We start from the raw sequence: 27,636 nt of genomic DNA, 5'->3' as shown, positions 1-27,636 counted from the left end.
CTTCTTTATGCTTATGCTCCTGAGCTTCTCACCATATAGCCGGTGGCGATGGCTGTCCCCTCACAATGAAAAGGTTTTTGTAACAACCCACAAACCTTGGCACCCCCTCTTCCAATGATTGCAAGGTTTCACGGGTGCTGTCCAGGCAGCACATGCATTGTTTCAACAAGCCAGTGGTCTGCTTTATCACATGTTGTGTGACAGCGTAGCATTCATTGCATACAAGCGGAGGATTGTGCACTGGGGTCATCAGTCATGTTGTCATGATAGCATTTGTTGTCCAAAAATTATCCTTTGGTTTGCCTTGTTAGCTGAAATGCCTGAAGGCTGTTGGCGGGATACCAGGCATTGACGCCCATGATTTCCTGTCAGTAGTCACACACCAGCTGGATGCTGAGGGAGTGGAATTCCTTTTGGCTCAAGTATAGGAAATTGTTGAAAGGTGACTCCTACAAGCGGTCAGTGCACCCCGCACCATGGGAAAGATTGCTCTCTTCACAAAGCCATTCACTCCACCTGCTTCTCTCTGACAAGAAACAGGATATATCGTTAAGCCTCATTTGAATAGCGAATCTGTGACCTGCCTTTTTCAACTGTGGCCAGCAAAATTATGTTGCAATATCTCCAACTCCAAGTTCATCATCAGGGTCACCTTCAAAGCCATTGGCAAGGGAGCCCTTGCCTTGTTTTAAGTTATGGCTGCATTAGGTAGCAGATTTCAGTCCTTATTGACGCACAATATTTCACACACAGTTTCCTTACTGAGGCTCGGTGTAATAACCTGTAGTAACCTGCACAGGACTCATCCAGCTGGGGATGATTGTTCCCCGTGCTCAATTGGACTGAGTTAACCCAGCACAAGCACAAAAAGGCAGGCAGCTGTAGAGCCAGCTAAAGAGGAATGAGGACCCAGTGAAAGGTAACCAGGTCCTGTGACTGTATGATGCATTTGCTGAAATAAAGGACTTTTAAGAAGCTTGTTGGACTCCCCTGGCCTTATCACACTCGGGCAGCAGAATTTCTCCCTGAACAACCTAGATAAATCTAGCCTTCTGCTGAGAACCTTGTCCTCCTCCCTCTTCCAGCAGTCTGTCCTGCTCTGCGTGACATCTGTTCATTCTCAGTCATGCAGTATTCCTAGGGGAATGCCAAGACATGCATCCTTGATTGGGAGGAACTAATTTGTGCAGAAGCCTTGTCAGCAAAAGCTCCATCAGCACATGGATACACATTTTATTAACTTAAAACAACTATAGAAAGCATCAAATTCTTCCAAAAATTGAAGCAACAGCCAGAACAAATTAACCAGCATTACCTGGCCAGTCTGTTTAACATTAGTGGAGGAGAAGCTTTCATAATAAAATGTTCAGGATAAAATTAGTAGTCACATGGAAAATGTGGGTTGATTAACAAGAATCAGCATGGACTTCTAAAGGGGAAATCATGTTTAACTTGTTGGAGTATTTTGAAGAGGTAACAGAATGGGTTGTTGAGGGTAATGCTATTGATGTGATTTACATGGACTTTCAGAAGGCATTCACTACAGTGCCACACAACAGACTTGAGAAAAGCTATAGCTCATGAATAAAGGGACAGTAGCAACATGGGTACCAAGTTGGCTGAATAATAGAAAGCAGAGAATAATGGTCAATATATATTTTTCGGGCTGGAGGAAGGATTGTGGTGGTATTCCCCAAGGGTCAGTATTAGGATCCTTGCTTTTCCTGATAGATATTAATGGGTGGCACGGTAGCACAGTGGTCAACACTGTTGCTTCACAGCTCCAGGGTCCCAGGTTCGATTCCCGGCTTGGGTCACTGTCTGTGCGGAGTCTGCACGTTCTCCCCGTGTCTTCATGGGTTTCCTCCGGCTTCCTCCCACCGTCCAAAGATGTGCAGGTTAGGTGGATTGGCCATGCTAAATTGTCCTTGGTGTCCAAAAAGGGGATAGATGGGGTTACTGGGTTACAGTGATAGGTTGGAGGTGTGGGCATGGTTAAGGTGCTCTTTCTAAGGGCCGGTGCAGACTCGATGGGCCGAATGGCCTCCTTCTGCACTGTAAATTCTATGATCTATATCTCGCCGTGCGAGGGACAATTTAAAAGAATACAGATGATGCAAAACTTGAAAGTATTATAAATTGTGAAGAGGACAGTGTAGAACCTCAAAAGCACATAGACAAGTTGGTGGAGTGGGCAGATAGATGGCAGATGAAGTTCAAAGCGGAGAAGTGTGAGGTGATGTATTTTGGTAGGAAGAACATGGACAGACAATATAAAATAAGGGGTCAATTCTTAAGGGGTTGCAGGAGCAGAAGGACCTGGTTGTAGATGTGCATAGATCATTGAAAGTGGCAGGACAGGTGGCGGGAGCAGTTAATAACGTATGCAGTATTCTGGGCTTTATTAATAGGGGCTTAGAGTAGAAGACCAAGGAGGCTATGCTGAACTTGTATAAGACTTTAGTTAGACCTCAGCTGGAGTATTGTGTAGAGTTCTGGGAGCCACACTATAGGAAAGACGTGAACGCATTGGAGAGGGTGCAGGAGAGGTTTACAAGGATGGTTCCAGGGATGAGAAGGCTTGGGGGATTTGATTGAGAGAGGGTTGGCAAGATTAGATAGGGAGAAACTGTTTCCACTCATAAAAGGACCATGAATGAGAGGGCACAGATTTAAAGTGATTTGCAAACGAAGCAAATGTGATGTTAGAAAATATGTTTTCATACACCAGTCTCTTGGGCCTGGAGTGCACTGCCTGGAAGTGTGGTGGAGGCAGGTTCAATCGAGGCATTCAAGGGGACGTTAGATGATCACGTGAATAGAAACAATGTGCAGGGAAAAGGCAGGGGAATGGCACTCTGCCGTAATGCTCATTTGGAAAGCCAGTGCAGAGACGATGGGCCAAATGGCCTCCTTCGGTACCATAGCAATTCTATGATTCTGAACCTGTAAATAGTTGATAATTCCTTTAATTAGCGGTGGTGCAGGCGGAGGCTCACCAGGGGCCTTTCTATCACTGAACATGTGTCCAGCTGTGCGAGGACCTCGGTTGCAGTGCAGAGCTCAGAAATGGCTTCGCTGGCGTCAAATCAGCATTGTGTGTTGACTGACATCTGTTCGTCTACGTGGTTACCATGCCCTTTCACAATGCATAGTTACCGTCTTCACCAACATAGCATCTGCCTTAATTCCCTTCAAAAGATTGTGCGTGCTGTGAATGTCACTTTGGTCAACAAACAGCATCTGGTACCCAAACAAAGGACATTTCCAGTTGCAATTTTACACTGGACGAGCTGAATTCAATGGTCACGGATATGGCTATCTGCATGCCATACAATCAGTGGCAATCCCGTCACAGCCATTTCTGGGATTAAACCTACCGGCCACCAGGATTCCCGAGCCTTTCAAGGCAAAGATCCTGCCGTGAAGAGTTGCCAGCCAATCAGGTGGTTCTTCAGAGGCGGCAATCGCATTGGGAACAATGGCCACTGCTGGTACTGCAGCAGGCCATGGACCAGAAGCATTGTTGGAGGCCCCAGAAGAAAGGTGTGTGGCACGGGCATGCCAGGCCCAGTCAAGCAGGCCTTTGTGCAGAAGGAGCAAAGGTCTATTTTGAGAGCAGGGGAATTCTTACAGAGAGGAAACACCTCAGGGGGAGCACAGGGTGCCAGATCAGGAGGCACCCTTCCCCAAATCCTGCAACGTCGCCAGGATATAGCAGCAGCAGAATGAGACTCATTAAGGACCTCAATTGCCCTAGAGTGTGCAGGTCAAAATGACCTGCCTGAGCCTGACTTCACCTGGGGAGTCGGGAAGGTGACAGTCTCTGCAGCCTACACCTCCCCACTTGTATAGGGTCCCCAACTGCCAGCCTTTTCCCAGAAGAGGAATTACATTCTGCTCTTAATGTATTATTTCAACTGGGAAGAAATTGAACAAATCTTCTGTCCAGTTCTCATTTTTGTCTTATCAATCTTCCTGTACTCTGCTCCCACCAGCAGTGGGAATCGTGATGGGCTGTGGGCATGGGAGCAAGTTTTGGCGGGAGGCCAAAAATCAGTTTCCCGATTGCGGAGAAATTAGTTTGGAATCTTGTTCTCTTGAATTTCACGCCGGCTTAAATGTGAGTAGAGTGTCCCACGGAGCTATATCGGGAATCCCATTTGTCTCTCATGAATTCTCATTGAAGGGGCGGCTCGTGGCACAATGGTTAGCATTGCTGCCTATGGCACTGAGGACCTGGGTTCGAATCCCAGTCCTGGATCACTGTCCGTGTGGAGTTTGCACATTCTCCCCGTGTTTGCATGGGTTTCATCCAACAACCCAAAGATGTGCAGGTTAGATGGATTGGCCACACTAAATTGCCCCTCAATTGGGAAAATATAATTGGGTACTCTAAATTTTTATTTTAAATTTTTTTTAAAAATTAATGCTCATTGAAAGGCCAGCACACAGGAATTTTGTTTCCCCTCCAAATGAAATGCCCGCCAGTGGGAACTTAGAATATTCATTTCCACAGCTGTAGGTAAGTGGCATGGGCGAGGTTGACATGGGCAGCACGGTAGCATTGTGGTTAGCACAATTGCTTCACAGCTCCAGGGTCCCAGGTTCGATTCCTGGCTTGGGTCACTGTCTGTGCGGAGTCTGCACGTTCTCCCCGTGTCTGCGTGGGTTTCCTCCGGGTGCTCCGGTTTCCTCCCACAGTCCAAAGATATGCAGGTTAGATGGATTGGCCATGATAAATTGCCCTTAGTGTCCAAAATTGCCCTTAATGTTGGGTGGGGTTACTGGGTTATGGGGATAGGGTGGAGGTGTGGGCTTGGGTAGGGTGCTCTTTCCAAGAGCCGGTGCAGACTCGATGGGCCGAGTGGCCTCCTTCTGCACTGTACATTCTGTGATGACCCTCCTGGACTTTAAGGACAGTAGATGCTGCTTTAGCCTTCCTTTCACCCGGTCACTGAGAGATATCGGCTGCCTGTAGCACAAGCTGCACCAAGGCTAGGCACAGGGGAGGAGTGAGACCAAGGCAGGACCTCTGGTGGGACGGTGTAATGGGGGGGGGGTGCGGGGTGTAAAATGTCTATCTGGGTGCCGTTTTATGATGACATCCGGACTGAGCCTATGTGGTAAGAGCAGGGCGGGTCGCTTGCTGCTCGCCCCGCTATGAGATTCAACCTGGACAACGCTGGATCTCACATGTTGATCCACCCCACTCTCCAGGGGAAATCACTCCAACCTCCTCTTCAGCCATGGTACTGAAGTCACCAGAAACTGAAGATTCTGCCCATTATCTCTTAATGGGATCGATGTGGTTATTTAATTACACATATAATGTAATGGAGTTAAGGTGGGCACTCAGTCAGTTCGCCTCCTCAGCACATTATTTAAGCTCACACAATGAGAAAGGCCACGTGGTTGAAGGTGTCAGAGGATTGCTGGTGTCTGTGGAACCATTACCTAACAAGTCAATTGCACCAGGAAAAGAGGAGGAATCTCACTTAAATGTGAGATGTGCTGCAGGGTTTTTTTGTCTGGTCCTCTTCAGAACAACGTAAAAATGCCAAATTTCGAATGATCATAGAAGTTTATACCACAGGCTAAAAAGAGTGCTGATTGGTTTAGTCGACTCTGGTTGGCTACATTGTTGCTGTGTAGGAAGCAATAGGAAACTATGCTCCCATGATTCCTGGTAATTCGGAAAAGGCGCAGGGCTTGAACACACTACTTCTGTTTCCAGAGATTGGTCCCTGAGTATGAATGTCATTTCTAACAAGTGCAAATGAGACAGATTTTGAGCTTGACTGAGGTAGTGAGGAAACCGATCATTCTTCAAGTCTTTGTTCATCTAACATTTTAAAGGCCGGTCACTCTCTTGCGGCGGGACTTTCTCCTGGGTGATGGACAGACGTCCCACCTCCAGACAATTAATACTCCCCATCCTAAAAATCCTGGCCCTTGTGGAGAGAATATGAACTCGTGGTATTCTCGCCTTTGACTGTAGATTGGTGGGCGCAATCCCATTCCAGAATTGGGTATATAATCTGCCGATACTTCAGTGCAGAAGAAATACTGCATTGTCAGAGGTGTTGTCTCATGGATAGATTTAATTGTAAAGCCCTGGCTCATGCTAAAGATTTCATTGTACTTTGTATTTGTGCTTGGTGTTTTCTTAATCAAAAACAGCTCAACTGGTCATTCATCTCTGCTGCTTTATGATATTTTGCTGTATATGAAATGGTTGCTTTGTCAATGTAATAATATCTAAACTTCAGAGAAAATAAAGCACTAGTTTCACTCCTTTATTTTTCCAGGAAAGCAAAACATAAAGTTTTAAAACTTGGATTTTCGTGCCTCTGCTGGCACTGATCCACTTTGCCTTTAAGTTGCTTTTGCTGGGAAAGTCACTATTGCTTCCCACCAGACCTCCTGGTAAAAACATCCTGCAGTTGGATTCCAACAATATCATTGGGACCTGATATGCATGTGTTAGAAAGGACCTCACCAGTTGTGTGAGGCTGTCTGCTGCTGCCAAATGGAGAGGGTTAAGACATGAAGTTGCAAACCCCTGACACTTCCAAGGTGGTAAGTGACATGGGTAAACCTATTTAGGTTTCTGGTATTAAAATCGTCTTTTTTCCAGTCATTTGGAGAGCCAGAAGCAATGCTTCAATTTTTGCCATGCCCTGACACTAACCCAGAACCTAGCGTTTTTAACATGCCTGACCTTCTCTCTGGGATTCAAAGTAGGGGTGGGAGTGGTAGGGGCAGAAAATTGGCAACAATGGGTTCGCCGCCTGTTACATATCTGCACTCAATCTACCTTTCAGGAAGGCTAAGCAAACCATATTATGGATGCCAATCCGATATTGTCAGTTCCTGCCTTAGCTAAAGTTGCAAGTTTTCCCCTAGATTTGTGATTGTTGCAGTGGACGATAATTTTACTTGCAGTCAGTTCAAAGAATTTTGTGTTCTAACGATGCTCATCTTTGATTTTCAGGTTTCTCAGGAAGGATCAGTTATGCTGCCAAAGCATTAAAACTGGAAGATGGTTCAACTCCTCAACTCACGTTACAACCAAGACCAGTGATTATATTCACTGCCTGTTTCCAATATGTTACTGTCATTATATACATCAATAAAAAAAAATCAAACAGCTACCTGAATTGTTGGTATCAAATTTTATAACAACTTTGTCGGCCACTCTCATTCCCAATTTAGTCCCTGATTTATTATTCTTATCTACACAGGTGGGGAAAAGTTTTTCTCATGTGTTAATCTTGCTGACCCCAAAGAACAATGAATTCAGATCAGTTGTTTCAGCAAATTATTTTCCCAACAAGTTATCTGAACCTGTGTCTTTCATTTCTGAGGTCAGATAAAAATCATTGATAACTTTTCTAAATATTATTTTGATTTCTACAATCCATTACCATTAAAATACTGCATCACAAAATTGGTTTTGAATCAGCTGGATTTTAACTGTTGTAACCTTGGCATTGCACATGGCCCGCAAACGTAGAGGAAGTTCGGCAAGTTTTTGACGAACATGCTAGTCGTAGGGGAAGATGGGAGGAGGTGGCAGGAAGCACCGCTAGAACTGGGAGAAGTCGTGGAGAGCATCAGCTCCATGCATGCGGGGAAGGCACCAGGACCAGATGGGTTTCCAGCGGACTTCTACAAAATATTTACTGCAGCACTGGCCCAGCATTTGCAGGAGATGTTTGCAGACTCACTAGCGAGTGGCACTCTCACTCCAATGCTGACACAAGCCACTATATCGATCGCTGATACCCAAGAAAGACAAAGAACCAACCAAATACCGATTCTACAGACCCATTTCGCTGCTCCATGTGGATGCAAACATACTCGCAAAATTCCTGGCCAGGCGACTGGAGAAGTTTGAACCAGAGGTGGTCACAGAAGACCAGACGGGCTTTGTTAAGGATAGACAGCTAATAACGAACATCAGGCGCCTGCTGAATGTGATTATAACTCTATTTGGGGAGAGAGCACCAGAGGTGATCATCTCCCTGGACACAGAAAATGTCTTTAACAGAGTTGAGTGTAAGCACCTCATTGAGGTACTGGAGCACTTTGGACTAGAGCCAGGGTTCACCTCATGGGTGAAACTCCTGGACAACACCCCAATAGCGAGCATTCGGAACAACACCACCAGCTCTGAATACTTCTAGCTGCACGGAGGCAAAAGGCAGGGATGCCCACCGTCCCCACTCCTATTCGACCTGGCAATCGTACCATTGGCGGTCACCCTCAAATTGGCGAAAAGCTGGAAGGGAACCCGAAGAAGAGACAGCACAGAATCTCACTGTGTGAGGATGACGAGCCTGTCTGTATCTCGGACCCGCAAAGCCGTATGGAAGGGATCATGAAGCTCCTGAGAGGGTTTGGAGCCTTCTCTGACTACAAACTCAACCTGAGCAAGAGTGATGTCTTCCCAGTGAACTGAAAGGGGGAGGGGCAGAGAGCTGGGTGGGGGGGAGAACTACCATTCAAATGAGCCCAATTCTGCTATCTGGTGATTCAGATTTCCCATAAATGGAACATGACCAGTCTGGTGGTGGTGATGGGGGTTGGGGGAGAGGGGGGTGAGAGAAGGTCCCCCGAAAGGTCCTACAGATCAAAAGAAGCATGGGGGCCTGGCCCCCTCAAACCTACAATACTACCACTAGGCTGCCATTGCAGAACGAGTGAGGGGATGGGTGAAAGAACCGGAAACGGAGTCGGCGGGGATGGTGGCGAGCTCCTGTACAGGGACGACTCTCCGAGCCCTCGCCACCAGGGCACTCTCATCCCGCCAGCCAAGCACTCAGCAAACCCAGTGGTGGTAGCCGCGCTCCGAACCTGGAATCAAATGAGACAGTACTTCGGCCTCACCAAAATGTCCACTATGGCCCCCATCTGCAGCAACTGCAGGTTTGTACCAGCCATGTTGGATGGCGCCATTTAAGAGGTGGAGGCATGTCCCGGGGGGGGGGGGACGCTGATTGTTGGGGACTTCTATACAGAGGACAGACTACCAACATTAGAGGAACTGACAGAAAAATTACAATTACCCAATAGGAATGAACTGCGGCACCTCCAGGTAAAGAACTTTTCTGCAAGGAGACTACATCATACTCATGGACCCTGAGACATTCAATGTTAGAGGAACTTTTTGTTTAATGTATTTTATTCCAAACATACTCAAGAACACAAAAACATAAATAACATTCTCCCCAATTCACAATTTTAGTCTGTACAAGTTTTTTCCCTTTTTCAGAATTGAGGAACAATTCCTCAAACATGGTCACGAACATGGTCCCCACTGTGCCTCAAAGTCCTCTGCTGAACCGGAAGAAGATATACAGGTCCCCTGGCCAGGCTGCCACCCCCGGCCCCTTTGTCGATCCCCATTCCAGCAAAATTCTTCGGGCAACCAGAGAGGCGAAGGCCACGACATTCCTCCCCTCTATCAGCTCCGGCATTTTCGATACCCCAAAAATCACCATCCTCGGGTCCAGCACGACTTCTACCCCTTGCTAGCATCTCGAACACTCCTGCCCAGTATCTCTCTGAACATCTCACACTCCCAAAACATATGTGTGTGGCTTGCTGGTCCTCGCCCACACTTCTGCCACACCCTGGAAGAACCCACTCATCCTCTCCCAAGTCATATGTACCTTGTATACCACCTTAGCCTGTATGAAACTCATTCTCGCACACGAGGAGGTCGAATTCACCCTGCGCAGTTCCTCACTCCACACCCTATCTCTTCCCCCCCCCCCCCCCCTAACTCCTCCTCCCATTTCTCCTTGATCCTCACCACTTGCGCTCCCCCCTGCTCCCCCAGCCACCCATATATGTCCCCAATTCTACCTTCGCCTTCCACGTCCGGAAGCGGCAACCGTTCCAATAGGGCATACTTTGGCAGCCTGGGAAACCCTCTCCACACCTTCCGTGAGAAGTCCCTCACTTATAAATATCTAAATTCACTTCCCTTCGGGAGCTCTACCCTCTCCCTCAGCTCTTCCAGACTTGCAAACCTCTCCTCCAAATATAAATCCCTCGCCCTCACCAACCCCACCTTTCTCCACCTCCTGAACATACCATCCGTCTCCCCTGGTTTGAACCCCGGATTCCCCCACAACGGTGTTAATACCGACTTCCTTTCCATCCTAAAATGTCTCCTCGGCTGGCTCCACACCTTTATCGTGGGGTGTACAACCGGGCTCGCCATATACAGTGGGCTAAACAGCTGGCTTGTAGTGCAGAACAATGCCAGCAGCGCGGGTTCAATTCCCGTACCGGCCTCCCCGAATAGGCGCCAGAATGTGGCGACTAGGGGCTTTTCACAGTAACTTCATTGAAGCCTACGTGTGACAATAAGTGATTATTATTATTATCTCGATGCCAGCGGAAGTGCCACTGTCACCATGGCCCTCAGGCTGGAGCCCCTACATGACACTTCCTCCATCCAAATCCATTCTAACCCCTCTCTTTCCCACCACTGCCTCATTTTCTCCACATTCACTGCCCAATAGTATTGCAGCAGGTTCTTTAATGCCAACCCATCTTTCTGCCTCTGTAGCAGGGCCCTCTTTACCCTTGGCACCTTTCCCTGTCCATATAAACTCTGCAATTACTGAATCCAGCTTCTGGAAAAAGGCCTTCGGAATGCGAATAGGAACCTTGGCAGGACATTCATTTTCACCGCATGAACCCTCCCCGCCAGCGTCAGGTGTAGTGTATGCCGCCTCCTAAAGTCCTCCTTTTTCTCCTTCACCAACTTTGTTAAGTTCAACTTGTGCAATGTCGCCCACTCTCCCGTCATCTGGATCCCCAGATACCTAAACCTGTCCCTGGCTACCCTAAATGGCAACACCCCTAAATTAGCTCCCCGATCCACCTCGTTCACCGAATACACCTCGCTTTTCCTCACTTTCAACTTATAACCCGAGAAAGCTCAAAACCTCTCTAATAAGCCCATAATCCTCCCCATACTCTCCAGCGGGTCTGACACATACAGCAGCAGGTCGCCCACATACAGCGACACCCGGTGCCCTGTACTCCCCCTGAAATACTGCTGAACCCCTAAGGGCCATCGCCAAGGGCCCTATCGCTAGTGGAAACAACAGCGGCAACAGCGGACACCCCTGCCTCATTCCCCTATGCAACCCAAAACACCATGAGCTCAACTTGTTCATCCGTACACTCGCCACTGGGACCACATACAGCAGACGCACCCATGTTACAAACTTTGGCCTGAACCCAAACCTTCCCAGAACCTCGAACAGATACCGCCACTCCACCCGGTCAAATGCCTTCTCCGTTTCCATAGTCACCACCACCTCAGGTACTCGTCCTCTCGACAGGGCCATAATCACATTCAATAGTCGCCTGTACTTATTCAAGAGTTGCATGCCCTTCACAAAGCCCGTTTGGTCCTCTGCAAGCACCCCCAGGACGCATCCATACATCCTCCCCACTTCGAGCCTGTATTCAACAATGATCTGGGCCTGTATGACTCTCACTCTAGCGAGTCCTTCCTTTTCTTTGGCATTAGCGTAATCGTCACCTGTGTCATTGTCTCCGGCAGCTTCCACTTCTCAGCGCCTCGCTAAATGCCCCCAGTAGATGTACAACAAACTCCTTATTAAACTCCTTGTTAAACTCCACTGATTAATCATCCGGCTCCGGGGCCTTCTCCGACTTCACCCCCTTATACTTTCCATTACCTCGCTGAACCTTAGAGGCTCCTCAAGCACCTGCCTCCTCTCCTCATCCAGCCCTGGAAATTCAAGCTCATCCAAAAACTGCCCCATATTCCCTTTCTCACCCCCTGGATCGGCCCTGTTTACTTATGCATAATACTCCCTAAACACCTAATTTATCCTCACCGGCTCCGACACTGCCTGCCCCTTCCCTGTCCGTACCCTCAGGATTTCTCTGGACACGGCCTGCCTCAGTAGCCGAAGGGCTAGCATGCGGCTCGCGTTCTCTCCATATTCATGTACCCCCCTCGCCCTCCGTAGCTACCCAACAGCCCTTCCCATCATCAGCCTATCAAATTGCCCCTGTACCTTCTTTCTCTACGCCAATCCCTCCACGGTGGGGGCCCTCAAAAATCCTTGTCCATCTCGCCCAATATTCGTTCATACTCCTCTCTCCTCTTCCTATCTCCATGCGCCTTGAACAAGCTAATCTCCCCCCAAACCACCGCCTTCAATGCCTCCCAGAATGTGACCGCCAATACCTCCCCATTTTTGTTCAACTCCACGTAATCCTTAATCACTAACTACACCTTATCGCAGAACCCCCTGTCCGCTAACAGCCCGGAGTCTAGTCTCCATCTCGGCCTGCCTCGAGCTAAGTCAAACCTCCAGCCAGTGCGGCAGTGGTCTGAGATTACAATTCCCGCATACACTGCCCCCACCAACATCTCACAGCTCGTCACAAATAAATCGATTCTTGGGTATACCCTGTACACGTGCGAGAAAAAGGAATATCCCTCTCCTACGGGTTCTTAAACTACCACGGGTCCACCATACCCATCCTTTCCATATACCCTCCCAGCTCCTTCACCATCCGCAGTCTCTCCATTGATCTGGGGCCCAATCTGTCCACCCTCTGCTCCAGCACGCAATTGAAGTCCCCTCCCATAATCAACTGCTCACCATCACGTATCTCCCACCCGGGTCCTGCAATTCCTTGGCACTTATAAATCCCGTCTTTTTACTCAACGGAATGGCCACTCCTCGCAACTTTGAGTCAAACCACCGAGTGAAATACCTGACCCACACATCCCTTTCTAAACATAACCTGATCCCTCACCTGCAGAAAGACTACCCCTGCCTTCAGATTTCTCAAGTGCGCAAAGACCTGAAATCTCTTACTGGCCCGTGAAGTGTTGGGTACTCTGATACACAGACGAACCAACACGGTTGCGAATGGTACAACGCAGTTTTATTTCAATCAACTATTAACATAGTAAACTCTGGTACTCAGCACATGGTGAATGTCTGAGTGGCTGGCAATGAGGTCTGTGCCCTGAGCCGTCTCCTACTCAAGTGCCCAGGAAGTGTTGTGTTCCCTGTTTTGTACTGTGTATGCTCTTGTCTGTGATTGGCTGTCGTGTTGTGTGTGTTGATTGGTCCGTTGATCTGTCCATCATTATGTATGTATGTGCTATGATGTTCACCTGAATATCATGCGCAGTTCGGTCTTGTGTCGAGCGCGCCTGCGCATCACGTCCCTCCGTGTTGCCGTAGGTTTTGGCGCACACAAGCGCGGGAGGCCTCAAAAAGCGCGTAAAATGGCTGCCCTCATCCGGGCCGCGGACCGGGAGGAACTCGATCACCTCGTGGGGCACCTGGCTCACTGATCCGGCTGCGTAGGACCCCCGCCGCGCCGATTCAATCGCCTTAAATTGGGCATAGCAGCTAGTCGCGTTTTCGTGCAGGACACAGGCTTCGATTGCGGAGGCGAAGGTGAGGCCTTTTATTTTTAAAAGCTGCTGGCGTAGGGTGCCCGAGGCGACCCCAAAAACGATCTGGTCCCGAATCATGGAATCTGAGGTGGTGTCATAACCGCAGGACTGCGCGAGGGTGCGGAGATGCGTAAGGAATGACTGAAAGAGCTCATCCTTACCTTGCAGGCGCTGCTGGAAGACATACCTCTCGAAGCTCTCGTTGACCTCGACGTTGAAGAGTTGGTCAAGCTTGAGAAGGACCGTCTTGTATTTGGATTTGTCCTCGCCTTCTGTGAACACCAGGGAGTTGTAGTCATGGATGGCGTGCTGACTTGCGGTGGTGAGGAGGATGGCAATCTTTCTGGTGTCCGAGGCGCTCTCTTTTTTGTTGGCTTCCAGAAAGAGCTGGAAGCGCTGTTTGAGCAGCTTCCAATTGACGCTGAGGTTCCCAACGACTTGCAATGGCTGCGGCGTGCTGACGGTGTCCATGGCGCAGAATGGCAGATTTGTGGGTAGGTATCAAATCACTCCTGGTATGAAGTATTGGGTACTCTGATACACAGACGAACCAACACGTTTGCGAATGGTACAACGCAGTTTTATTTCAATCAACTATTAACATAGTAAACTCTGGTACTCAGCACATGGTGAATGTCTGAGTTGCTGGCAATGTGGTCTGTGCCCTGAGCCGTCTCCTGCTCGAGTGCCCACGAAGTGTCGTGTTCCCTGTTTTGTACTGTGTATGCTCTTGTCTGTGATTGGCTGTCGGGTTGTGTGTGTTGATTGGTCCGTTGATCTGTCCATCATTATGTATGTTTGTATGTGCTATGGTGTTCACCTGAATATCATGACAGCCCGTTCAGCCCCCACAGGTTCTATGTTATGAGCCTTACCGGAGGCCTGCGCCTCTACTCTGCTCTATTGTCTGCAATCCTCCCCGACTGATTCTGTCCCCTTTAATTTCACTCTAAATCGGGCCTATCCAAGATGGCCCCCTTCTCCGCCCATGGCCACATTTCTCCTCCAACCTGGCATGTCGCATCCCCCCCCCCCACCACCCCCGCCGGCCAATCCACGGCCACCTCCCCCACCTCTCTTCTGTTCACCAGAATTACCTGCTAGCATAGCATCTCCTGCCCAACGGCTCCTCCTATCTATCCCTCCCCCCCATCCATTCCTCCTTGATCTGCGTAAATGGCTCCCTGTGGACCTCCCCAACCCACATAAAGACACATGCAAAACTCCAGGTCACCTCCAAAAAATAAACCACCACAGGCAGCAGGGGGCCTTACAACCTTATTGCCCCTTAACAAATAGTCCACAGAGAAATCCCCTCCCCCGCCCCCCCATCCGAGCAGAAAGAAAAGCACCCCCCCCCCCCCCCTCCGACCCCCACATTACCCACGTCCTCCGAACTCCATGTGACAACTCCTCCGTCTCCTATCAAATTTCAGTTCTCCCCCAGTTTATACTCTTCAATAAAGCTTCCTCTGGGTTTCAAAATAGTACTCCCGGCCTTCAAACGTCACTCACAGTTGCACTGGGTGCAGCACCCCAAACCTGATCTGCTATCAATAATAATAATAATAATCTTTATTATTGTCACAAGTAGGCTTACATTAACACTGCAATGAAGTTACTCTGAAAAGACACTAGTCGCCACATTCCGGCACCTGTTCGGGTACTCAGAGGGAGAAGTCAGAATGTCCAAATTACCTAACAGCACGTCTTTCGGGACTTGTGGGAGGAAACCGGAGCACCCAGAGGAAACACAGGTTGATAGCGGGAGAACATGCAGACTCCACACAGCCAGTGACCCAAACCAGGAAGCAAACCTGGAACGCTGGCACTGTGAAGCAACAGTGCTAATCACTGTGCTACCATGCCATCCCATAGAGCCGCCTTGTCCCTGTTAAACCCAACACACCTTTTCGCCAGATCCGCTCCAATGTCCTGGTGTATTCTGACCTTGTTCCCCTCCTATTTGCAGTTCCATTTCTCCCTGGCCCAATGCAGGATCGTTTCCTCGTCTACAAACTTGTGGAGCCTTACAATTACCGCCTGCGGTGGCTGTCCTGCTCTCTGCTTCGGTCTTAGAGACCTGTGCGCTCTAACCACCTCTGGGGCCTTGTCCAGCACCCCCTCTGCCACCTACCCCCCCAGTATCCTCGAGACCTATCTTGTAGCACTCGTGCCTTTCACACCTTCAGGCAGGCTGACTATATGCAGGTTTTGCCTTCTAGATCTGTCCTCCTGCTCCTCTACCTTTGTTCTTAGCAATTTGCAAAGGTCCCCCAGGAACCCCACCTCCGCCTCCAATGCCACCACTCGATCACTATGGTCAGACATCACCCTCTCCATCTCCTGGATCTGCGACCCCTGTGCCTCCAAGCACTTTTCAATTCCCTCCATCGAGTTTTTCAGGGGTGCAACCTCTCCTTCGATGGGTCTTCCTGTATCTCCTTTCTTTGTTGGCGGAACTCCTCTGATGTACGCCACCAGCTGCTCCATCTGGGGTTTTCCAACATGCGATAGCCCTTTCCCCTCCACATTTCCAATTATTGCTGTGCCACAGGTCTCTTCCAATTCCTTGGCCAGGTCTTCAACCTTCCTCTGCCAGGTCTGAGAACCAGTAGACATGCCACTCCCAGGGGGAACTTCTCCACACCTTCAACTACACTTTGCTTTCACAATTCTCCCGTTTTCAGATACAAAGAGCTCAAATCCACGCCTTCAAGCCGGAGCTGCCCTGCGTGCGAACACTCTTTCCATGACCGCCACCGGAAGTTGCCCCATGTTAGAGGAACTATTGGACGCAGGCAGTCTGGTAGGGGTGAATTGCGGGGACCTGTATGGATGACTACTAGAAATGGCACATCTGGTAGGGGTGAATTGCGGGGACCTGTATGGATGACTACTAGAAATGGCACACCCCATTGGACGAGGCACGGGAAAAATGGGAGGAAGAACTAGGGACTCTGGAAGAAAGCACTGAACAGGGCAAACTCCACCTCCACTTGCGCAAAGCTAAGCCTCATGCAACTGAAAGTGGCTCACAGAGCACACCTCACCAGAGCCCGAATGAGTAGTTTCTTCCCTGAGGTGTAGGACAAATGTGAACGGTGTCAAGGAGGCCCAGCCAACTGCACCCGCATGTACTGGACATGCCCCAGACTGATCGGTTTCTGGACAGTCTTCTTTGAAGCAATGTCCAAGGTTGCAGGGGGGTGGGTGGAGTCAACCCCGAAAGTGGCAGTCTACAGGTTATTAGATCAGCCAGAACTATTTATGGGGAGAGGGCTGATGCCTTTGCTTCCCTAATCACATGCCAAAGAATTGCTGGTGATTAGCAGAACCACCCAAAGCTGCAGACTGGCTGGCCGACCTGTCGGAATATCGTCACCATCCAAGGGTCGGAGGAGGACTCCCACAAGACATGGAAGACATTCACCAACTTGTTTCAAGAACTGTTTGAAGCCAACGGCCAATAGAGCAAGGGAAAGGGGGGGGGGGTTCGGGAACGACCGGAAAAGACAGCAGGGGGCCAAGAGCAAGGCCATGAAGACAGGGCTCTGCAGCAGGGACAAAGGGTCCCAGGTCAGAATGGGGGCTGGCCAAAGCCGAACAACCCGGTATGGGGAGGGGTACCAACACCCCCCTCCACTCCTGGGCGGGAAAGTCCATTCTAACCGGCAAACAAACCAAACCAGTTCCATGATCCAGGACCCCGCCAGGGCCGGCACACGTAAACAAGCAAAACCCTACCAAAATGTAAATAAACCAAGACGCCCATGGGAGGGGGAGGCGAGGGATGGCAGGGCTAACCAATGGGAAGGGGGAAGGAAGAAACTATTCATGATGGCGGCGCAGTGGATAGCACTGCTGCCTCACGCCGCCGAGGTCCCAGGTTCGATCCCGGCTCTGGGTCACTGTCCGTGTGGAGTTTGCACATTCTCCCCGTGTTTGCGTGGATTTCGTCCCCACAACCCAAAGATGTGCAGGCTAGGCGGATTGGCAATGCTAGATTGCCCCTTAATTGGAAAAAATGAATTGGGTACTCTACATTTTTTTTTAAAGTAGACACGATGATCTGGGCAGCACGGTAGCATTGTGGATAGCACAATTGCTTCACGGCTCCAGGGTCCCAGGTTCGATTCCGGCTTGGGTCACTGTCTGTGCGGAGTCTGCACATCCTCCCCGTGTGTGCGTGGGTTTCCTCCGGGTGCTCCGGTTTCCTCCCACAGTCCAAAGATGTGCAGGTTAGGTGGATTGGCCATGATAAATTGCCCTTCGTGTCCAAAATTGCCCTTAGTGTTGGGTGGGGTTCCTGGGTTATAGGGATAGGGTGGAAGTGTTGACCTTGGGTAGGGTGCTCTTTCCAAGAGCCGGTGCAGACTTGATGGGCCGAATGGCCTCCTTCTGCACTGTAAATTCTATGATCTCTTTCTGTAACCTATGTAAAAACTGCAAAATTCCAATAAAAATACTTCTTTAAAAGTTGTTCAGACCACCAGACAGGTTTCATGGAGGCTCCTGGATGACATGGGGTATCTGCTGAAGGCATGGCTGATGCCACCCAGTTTGGAACTTCACCACAGTGGCATCTCAGACATTCACCCTACACATCTTGACACCCAATACAACTATTGAGCGGGGCCATTGGCTTGCTCAAAATGCAGTCGAGGGGCAACTTCCAATACAACTCTTCAAAGGTCTCTCATATAAGACTGGTGTACATTGCTCTGCGCAGCTCGGTGCTACAGAGAGACGTGGAACTGGCACCAGAAGAGGCTGATGAATGTTCCATGTCCTCAAAGGAGGTGGAGTGAAGGGAACAGAGGTTCTGTTGATGCCTGCCCTGGTGAAGGACACACTCGATTCCTATGAGGCCTGTAATGGTTCCTCAGTCCATTGCTGAGGAGCCTTCTGCAAAGCCCCTGAGGTAGAGAGAAGAGCTCAGTTAGTGGAGCACTTATGCATGAGTGGTTTCACCCCATTTCATAGTCCAGAGCTTGAAATGTTTACTTTGGATACAAATGCACCTGATGGTTCCATCTCGGTCTTGGGTCACTGTCCATGTGGAGTTTGCACATTTTCCCCAAGTCTGGGTCTCTCCCCCACAATTCAAAGATGTGCAGGGTAGATGGATTGGCCATGCTAAATTGCCTCTTAATTAGAAAATATTTTTAAAAAGGAAATATTCAAGGCGTACAATCATTCCGTCCTTAATTACAAACTTGAGTAATTTTCTGATAACAGATGTCCTTCATTAAATGTTTTTAAGATAAAGATAGATAGTTTTTTGAAGAATAAAGGGATTAAGGGTTTTGGTGTTCGGGCTGGAAAGTGGAGCTGAGTCCACAAAAGATCAGCCATGATCTCATTGAATGGCGGAGCAGGCTCGAGGGGCCAGATGGCCTACTCCTGCTCCTAGTTCTTATGTTCTTATATGTGAGGCTAACTGGCTTATAATTCCCTGAAATTCCTCTCTCAACTTTCTTGTAATGTAAACTATTTTCCAATCTAAAGGAACAGTTCCCGAATTGAAAGATTACAGTTCGTAACTCTGCAGTATTCTCACTTCCTTTATAACACTGGAATGGAAACCATATAGAGCTGGGGATTTTTCGCTTTTTAGTATCATTATTTTCATCAAAACTGTTATTTTGGTTATGTTAATTTTGGTGAGTCTCAGTCTCTATTCAATATTAATTTTATTGGGATTTCCAGGCAGCTATCTTTCTATATTATAAATACTAACTTTAAACTGACAGCAACACGCAAGCAACATTTCTGCAGAACCTCCTCAGGCTATCTTGACCAAAAGACATGAGCAGAAGTAGCCGATGGTGTAGTTCCCTCTGAAATTCCTTTATCCAAACAAGCAGTAACAATCCTGTACACTGTATGGCTAGATAGGGTCAATCAGTTACTACACGCAAAAGAAACAATTGCAACACCCTTTTATTTCCCCGTTTGCGGTGCCAGCATCCAGCCCTGGCTTTGCTTGTTCTTCAGTTGCGCCACACTCCGTCTCCTCTGAAGTTAGTTTTATGAGCCCTGTTTTTACGATGGCTGAGGTCACATGGGCCTGTTTTGCAATCTTTGCAGCAATTGATTGGCATAACCAGCTCGTTCCTAATCACGTCAACTCCCAGAGAATACCAAAGGACAGCTGTGCAGTACAGGCAGCGGGTAGGTCCTCTATGAATGATGTACTCTGTAAACAATGCTCTCTGTATGGTGCTCTTACTCTGTACGATGCCTTTTCTCGGAATGATGATCCCTCTGAACAATGCTCTCTGCCCGAACAATGCTCTCTGCCCGAACAATGCTCTCTGCCTGAACAATGCTCTCTGCCCGAACAATGCTCTCTGCCCGAACAATGCTCTCTGCCCGAACAATGCTCTCTGCCCGAACAATGCTCTCTGCCCGAACAATGCTCTCTGCCCGAACAATGCTCTCTTCCCGAACAATGCTCTCTTCCCGAACAATGCTCTCTTCCCGAACAATGCTCTCTGCCCGAACAATGCTCTCTGCCCGAACAATGCTCTCTGCCCGAACAATGCTCTCTGCCCGAACAATGCTCTCTGCCCGAACAATGCTCTCTGCCCGAACAATGCTCTCTGCCCGAACAATGCTCTCTGCCCGAACAATGCGCTCTGCCCGAACAATGCGCTCTGCCCGAACAATGCGCTCTGCCCGAACAATGCGCTCTGCCCGAACAATGCGCTCTGTCCGAACAATGCGCTCTGTCCGAACATTGCTCTCTGCCCGAACGATGCTCTCTGCCCGAACGATGCTCTCTGCCCGAACGATGCTCTGTGCCCGAACGATGCTCTGTGCCCGAACGATGCTCTCTGCCCGAACGATGCTCTCTGCCCGAACGATGCTCTCTGTCCGAACGATGCTCTCTGTCCGAACGATGCTCTCTGTCCGAACGATGCGCTCTGTCCGAACGATGCGCTCTGTCTGAACGATGCGCTCTGTCGGAACGATGCGCTCTGCCTGAACGATGCTCTCTGCCTGAACGATGCTCTCTGCCTGAACGATGCTCTCTGCCTGAACGATGCTCTCTGCCTGAACGATGCTCTCTGCCTGAATGATGCTCTCTCTGAATGGTGCTCTCTCTGGACGATGCTCTCTCTGAAAGATGCTCTCTCTGAATGATGCTCTCTCTGAACCATGCTCTCTCTGAACCATGCTCTCTCTGAACCATGCTCTCTCTGAACCATGCTCTCTCTGAACCATGCTCTCTCTGAACCATGTTCTCTCTGAACCATGCTCTCTCTGAACCGTGCTCTCTCTGAACCATGCTCTCTCGAAACCATGCTCTCTGTCTGTACAATGCTCTCTCTGAACCATGCTCTCTCTGAACCATGCTCCCTCTGAACCATGCTCTCTCTGAACCATGCTCTCTCTGAACCATGCTCTCTCTGAATCATGCTCTCTCTGAACCATGCTCTCTCTGAACCATGCTCTCTCTGAACCATGCTCTCTCTGAACCATGCTCTCTCGAAACCATGCTGTCTGTCTGTCCAATGCTCTCTCTGAACCATGCTCTCTCTGAACCATGCTCTCTCTGAACCATGCTCTCTCTGAACCATGCTCTCTCTGAACCATGCTCTCTCTGAACCATGCTCTCTCGAAACCATGCTCTCTGTCTGTACAATGCTCTCTCTGAACCATGCTCTCTCTGAACCATGCTCTCTGTCTGTACCATGCTCTGTCTGTACCATGCGCTGTCTGTACCATGCTCTCTCTGAACCATGCTCTCTCTGAACCATGCTCTCTCTGAACCATGCTCTCTCTGAACCATGCTCTCTCTGAACCATGCTCTCTCGAAACCATGCTGTCTGTCTGTCCAATGCTCTCTCTGAACCATGCTCTCTCTGAACCATGCTCTCTCTGAACCATGCTCTCTCTGAACCATGCTCTCTCGAAACCATGCTCTCTGTCTGTACAATGCTCTCTCTGAACCATGCTCTCTCTGAACCATGCTCTCTGTCTGTACCATGCTCTGTCTGTACCATGCGCTGTCTGTACCATGCTCTCTCTGAACCATGCTCTCTCTGAACCATGCTCTCTCTGAACCATGCTCTCTCTGAACCATGCTCTCTCTGAACCATGCTCTCTGTCTGTACAATGCTCTGTCTGTTCCATGCTCTCTCTGAACCATGCTCTCTCTGAACCATGCTCTCTCTGAACCATACTCTCTCTGAACCATGCTCTCTGTATGATGTTCTTTCTCTGTACGATGCCTTTTCTCTGAATGATGATCCCTCTGAACAATGCACTGTGTCTGCACAATGCTCTCTCTGAATGATGCTCTCTCTGAACGATGCTCTCTGTGCTGCAATCACTCAGTGCCTTCCAGCCTTTCACAACCTTAACTTTTGTTCTTTCCTCTCCTCTCCTCCCTCCTCTCTCCTTTCTCTGCCTCTGCACTTCCTTGAAAGCTCTACATCTCTAGGTTTATCTGGTTTTGGTGGAATGCGATTGACCCAAAACATTAGCTCTGGTTCTCTCTCCATAGATGTAGATGCTACTTGACATGCTGAGTGTTTGTGACATTTCCTGATTTTCAATCCGCAGTATTATGCTTTTGTCAGCTTATTGACAACACAAGCAAGCCAGTAAAATGTAAAATAGGAAATTGTGATCAAACTGTGCAGCATTCTGGTCAGACAGTGGTTTAATCATGAATCAGGTTCTGGTCATGACGAGCAGCTAAACTCAGCCATGCACTAATGTGGATTAAATTGTAGAATACCGTATACTGAATGGGACACACCTACCCTAATCTAACAGAGACTGTATTATTTTTAAGTAAAGACGCAGCCTTCAGTTTCTGTGTTTCCTAGAAACGTCTGAAGATCCATTTTGTATCTCTTGAAGATAAGATAAAGTTTGGGCAAGGGAAAGAAATATGTTGGACATTTGGTGAAAATTGGAGAAAAGATTGATCTTACATGATTGAAAATGGTTGTGTGCATGTTATCAGTATTCATTCTCTGGAAGGTGGCACAGTGGTTAGCACTGCTACCTCAGCGCCAGAGACCCGGATTCGATCCCGACCTTGGGTGATTGTAGGGAGTTTACGCTTTCACCCCGTGTCTGCATGGGTTTCCTCTGGATGCTCTGGTTTCCTCCCACAGTCCAAAGGTGTGCAGGTTGGGTGGATTGGCCATGGTAAATTGCCCCTTTAAAAAAAAGTATTCATTCTCTGTATGTCTGTGAGTAAAAATCTAACTATTGTGCAAGTAATATTCAAAAACCGCTTCTTTCCCGCTGTTACCAGACTCCTAAACGACCTTCTTATGGACTGACCTGATTAATACTACACCCCTGTATGCTTCAACTGATGCCGGTGTCTATGTATTTACATTGAGTTGCCCTATTATGTATTTTCTTTTTATTTCATTTTCTCTTCATGTACTAGTAATGTTCTATAATCTGTTTGAGCTGCTCGCAGAAAAAATACTTTCCACTGTACCTCCGCACACGTGACAATAAACAAATCCAATCCAATCCAAGTAGTCATTAATCAGCATGCAAGGCAGGAAAAGAGTTGTAGCGCACAAAGACTCCCGAGAGACGAATAGAGGTGAAGTCGATGAGGCTTTATTAAGCGTGACTCGTTCCCCGCAGTTCAGCAACAGACTGGAGCTGCGGGGAGAATTCCTGGTTCTTATACTCCGCCTTCAGGGCGGAGCTAGAGATCAACAGCCAACCAGGACCCGGGATCTGTCAGCCAATGACATCACGGCTTCACAGTCCCACATGACCCCTAATGCATACTACCACAAGAGTGCAGAATTTTCAAAAGCTAATAATGGCTTAAATCTAAGCATAATAATGTGACATAAAGTTAAAAATTATCGGTGAGGTGGGAGTGGGGGGGGGGGGGGGAGGGGGGAGAGGAGGGATAGTAGAAATAAATGAACAGACCTGGAAGGGGGGGGGGTGTACATACTCCAGTGTAAGTCTTTTATGAGGACTAACACCCAAAATGCCAACTTTTTCCCACTGATGATTGCACGTACAGCTTCTTACTACTTATTTATATTTTATTATTGTGCTTCCAAAAATGCCCGAAGCAACTCCAGCAGTCTGATGAGTCACGTTATTAAGTCCCTTCTTTGATTACTGATGAATAGGGCAAGGAGCAAGATATAGCCAGAAATTTAATCTCTTCAATGTGGTTTCGTACAAGACAGAGGAAGAAGAGATGCTAATTTTATGGTATGCATGTTCTCAGAAAGAGCCAAAAAGATGAAATGAGATGTACCCATGTGTTTTATTGATTATTGTAAGGCATTTAATAAAGTGAAACATGAAGAACTGAGCATATTAGAGTCTCTTGACCTTGGTGGCAATGATCTTAGAGTGATAAGAAATCTTTATTGGGAACAAACTGCAGCCATAAAAGTTGGGAATGATCTGAGCAATTTTGTGAAAATTAAAAGATGTATTCAGTTCGTACAGTTAAAATACTCTTGGAGAGATTGAAGACCTTCCAGAATTATTAGTTGGAAATTCCAACCTTGCTAATATATACACTGATGACATTGTTCTTATTGCCAACTCTAAAGAGAAACCACAAAATATTTTGGATAGAGTAGTGGGTCAAAGTGAGAAGATATGAGCATAAATTGTAAGAAACCCAAATGTCTCGTAATGTCCAAAAAGAAAATTATACCAGAATGGACGATCACAGTGAAGGATGAAAAGGTCACACAGGTAGACAAATATTGTCGTCATCTAGGAAGTGCAACATAGGATGGAAAGTGCAACCAAAAAGTAAATTGAAGTTGGAATGGCTAAAGATGCATTTTAAGAAATGAAAAATAATATGATCAATTCAGAATTAGCTATGAAAACAAAGTTGAGAATCCTGGAATGTTACATCACACCAATTTTAATGCACGGAAGCGAGTGTTGGATATTCAGTGAAGTGAAGCAGAGGATTGAAGTTGTAGAGTTGTGGCTTTTGAGGCAAATAAAGAAGATTTCTTGGACAGGCCACATTAACGATGAATAGGTACGAATAAAATCTGAGAGCAAAGGCACATAATAAGAAACTATGGTTTAAAACGTCTAATGCTGATGGGAAAGATTTTTTTAAATATAAACATTTTATTGAGGTATTTATGGTTTAATAACAATAACAGAAGAAACAATGTACATACAATTATAAACATAGTGCAAAAGCCGTCTTCCTCCCTCACAGGTCCCACCTTTTCTAACACCCTACTCTAAACTAAACTAACCCCCAACACACCCCCCCCCCCTCCCTTCTGCTGATGGTTAATTTTCCCCAAAGAAGTCGACAAACGGCTGTCACCTGCGGTTGAACACTAACATTGACCCTCTCGGGGCGAACTTGATTTTCTGCAGACTGAGAAACCTAGCCATGTCAGTTAACTAGGTCTCCGACTTCGGGGGCTTTGAGTCCCTCCAAGCTAATATTATCCGTCTCCGGGCTACCAGAGAGGCATAGGCCAGAACGTCTGCCTCTTTCTCCTCCTGGATTCCCGGGTCTTCCGACACTCTGAAAATCGCCACCTCTGGACTCAACGCCACCCTTGTTTTTAACACCATGGACATGACATCTGCAAACCCCTGCCAGAATCCCCTAAGCTTCGGACATGCCCAGAACATATGGACATGGTTCATTGGTCCTCCCGCACACCTTGCGCACCTATCTTCTACCCCAAAGAACCTGCTCATCCGGGCCACTGTCATGTGAGCCCGGCGAACGACCTTGAACTGTATCAGGCTGAGCCTGGCTATGATCTGGATGCGTTGACTCTGCTCAACGCGTCTGCCCAGAGACCGTCCTCAATCTCTCCTCCTAACTCCTCTTCCCATTTGCGTTTCAGCTCCTCAGTCTGCATTTACTCTGACCCCATGAGTTCCTTATAAATGTCCGAAACCCTCCCTTCTCCCACACACATTCTGGAAACTACCCTATCCTGTATCCCCCTTGGTGGTAGGAGCGGGAAGGTTGAGACCTGCCTGCGTAGGGAGTCCCGCGCCTGCAGGTACCTAAACTCATTCCTTCCCGTCAATTCAAATTTCTCCTCCAACTCCCTCAGGCTGGGAAAGCTCCCCTCTATAAACATATCTCCCATCCTCTCGATCCCTGCTCTCTGCCATCTCCGGAACCCTCCATTTAGCCTCCCCGGGGCAAACTGGTGATTATTGCAGATTGGAGACCAGACCGATGCTCCCTCTGCTCCCACATGTCTCCTCCATGCTGATGGGAAAGGTTCATGGTGAAACATATCAATAGAGACAAAGAACGATCTTTATAAAGTGCCTCACAAACTGGATGGATGTACAAGTAATGAAGATGATCCACTTTTCCAGAGCAAGATTAACATAGAGGTCCATGATCAATAACACCCTCTACAGGGCATTGTACTTGAAAATAATGTAAATTTTAGAAATTGCAACCAAGTCATACTTTTCACCAACATTATATATCTGCTGTTTGTTACATTATAAAAATGCTGCCTCATGATCATTGGCACCAGTCTAGGTCCTATGCGTCAGTTGTGACACATTGTGTGTGTTCCTGAAGCAACCACTCTACTCAGAACTCCGTGGTGGCAGGAGACTCCCAGGAGGACTGCGGAAACACTTTCTGGATGTCCTTAAAGTATCCCTGAAGAGGTCAAACCCATCAACTTATGAGAAACTCTGGTTTGTAACTGACCAAAATGGAGAAATCTTATTGGGAAAGACACCAAGTATATTGGGAGACTGCAAGACGTGCAACGGTGAAATCGAGACATTGGAGTGAGCACACAAACCTCCAAACACCCCACCTACTCAACCCTTCAAAGCACCACCTGCCCCACATGTGGATTTATCAGCCCTCGCAGAATCCATTGAACCAGAGCGGAAGCAAGTAATCTTCAATCCCAAGGGACTGCCTAAGAAGAGGTAAGTTCTGTAGGGATAATTTCGGAAACAACAATCATAGTATAATAAGGATTAGGTTAGCTATCGAAAAGGACAAGGAGCAATCATGAAGTAAAAATAATTAATTGGAGGAGGTCCAACTTCTGTGGGGTGAGAACAGATCTGGCCTATCTACATTGAAATCACCAGATCACAGAATTATTACAGCACAGGAGGCCATTCAGCCCATCATATCTGTGTCGACTCTACGAATGGGCAATGCACCCAGTGCCAATACCTTGCCTTCTTCCCGGGGACCCTTCACATTCTTCCTTTTCCGATAGTAATCCAATTCCCTCGTGAATGCCTCGATTGAACCTACGTGCACCACATTCTCAGCCAACACATTCTAGAACTTCACCACTCGCTATGAGAGAAAGTTTCTCCTCGTGTCTCTATTGTTTCTTTTGCGAATGACCTTAAATGTGCAACCTCTCATTCCCAATCCAGCACCAATGGGAGTAGTTCTTCCTATCTACACAGTCCAGATCTTTCATGATTTTGAAGGAAGTTTCAATAAAATCCCATCTCCATCTTCTTCAGCAAGGAAAACAGTCACAGCTTCTCCAGATTGGCAGGAAAAACTCTTTATAAATGTGGTGTTGGGTGTTCTGACACACAGATGAGCCAACACGGTTGCATATGGTACAACGCTACTTTATTTAAACTTACTATTTACAGTTTGGTCTTTGCACTCTGCACGTGGGGGGTTCCCTGCTTGTGATGTTTTAACAGCTCTTTCTTGTTCCCTTCTCCCCAGACCTACTGACCACCAGGTGTCGTGCTCGTGCTTTTTATGTGGTTGGTGTTCTTGTCTGTGATTGGTTGTGGTGTTGTGTACTCTGATTTGCCTGTTAGTGTGTCCATCATGATGTGTGTGTTTGAATATCATGACATCCCCCCTTTTTACAAAGATATGTGCCTACGTGGTAATAAATATGATCGTGTCGTGAGTGCATCTAAGAGTGTGTGTGTGTCGTGTGCAGCATGTGCATATGACGGAACTATGTACATGGGGCGATGTCGGGTGCGTCACATGAACCAAGTTGTACCATAACATAACATAAATGCGAACGAGAGAAGAAGAAAAAAAAACTTGAACAGTTGTCCAGTCAGACGACATCTGGAACGATAAACAACAACAGGTTATCATGTAAAATTGTGCAACTTGTTAAACATATGAACGGTATTATAAG

General features: G+C 47.8%; 1 protein-coding gene across 1 annotated transcript in view; it reads left to right on the top strand.

The window, feature by feature from the left end:
• mtap (methylthioadenosine phosphorylase) overlaps positions 1–7,157 on the top strand; it is a 253,472-nt gene extending 246,315 nt beyond the window's left edge. The window contains exon 8 of the mRNA XM_072516927.1: positions 6,998–7,157. Within this exon, the coding sequence (XP_072373028.1) occupies positions 6,998–7,036 (39 nt within the window). The 3' untranslated portion in view covers positions 7,037–7,157. The remainder of the gene's footprint in view (positions 1–6,997) is intronic.
• The last annotated feature ends 20,479 nt before the right edge of the window (positions 7,158–27,636 follow it).

Source organism: Scyliorhinus torazame, chromosome 9, assembly GCF_047496885.1.
Source record: "Scyliorhinus torazame isolate Kashiwa2021f chromosome 9, sScyTor2.1, whole genome shotgun sequence".
Lineage (NCBI taxonomy): Eukaryota > Metazoa > Chordata > Chondrichthyes > Carcharhiniformes > Scyliorhinidae > Scyliorhinus > Scyliorhinus torazame.
The sequence above is the reverse complement of the archived record's forward strand: the minus strand, read 5'-3'. Positions and strand labels throughout refer to the sequence as shown.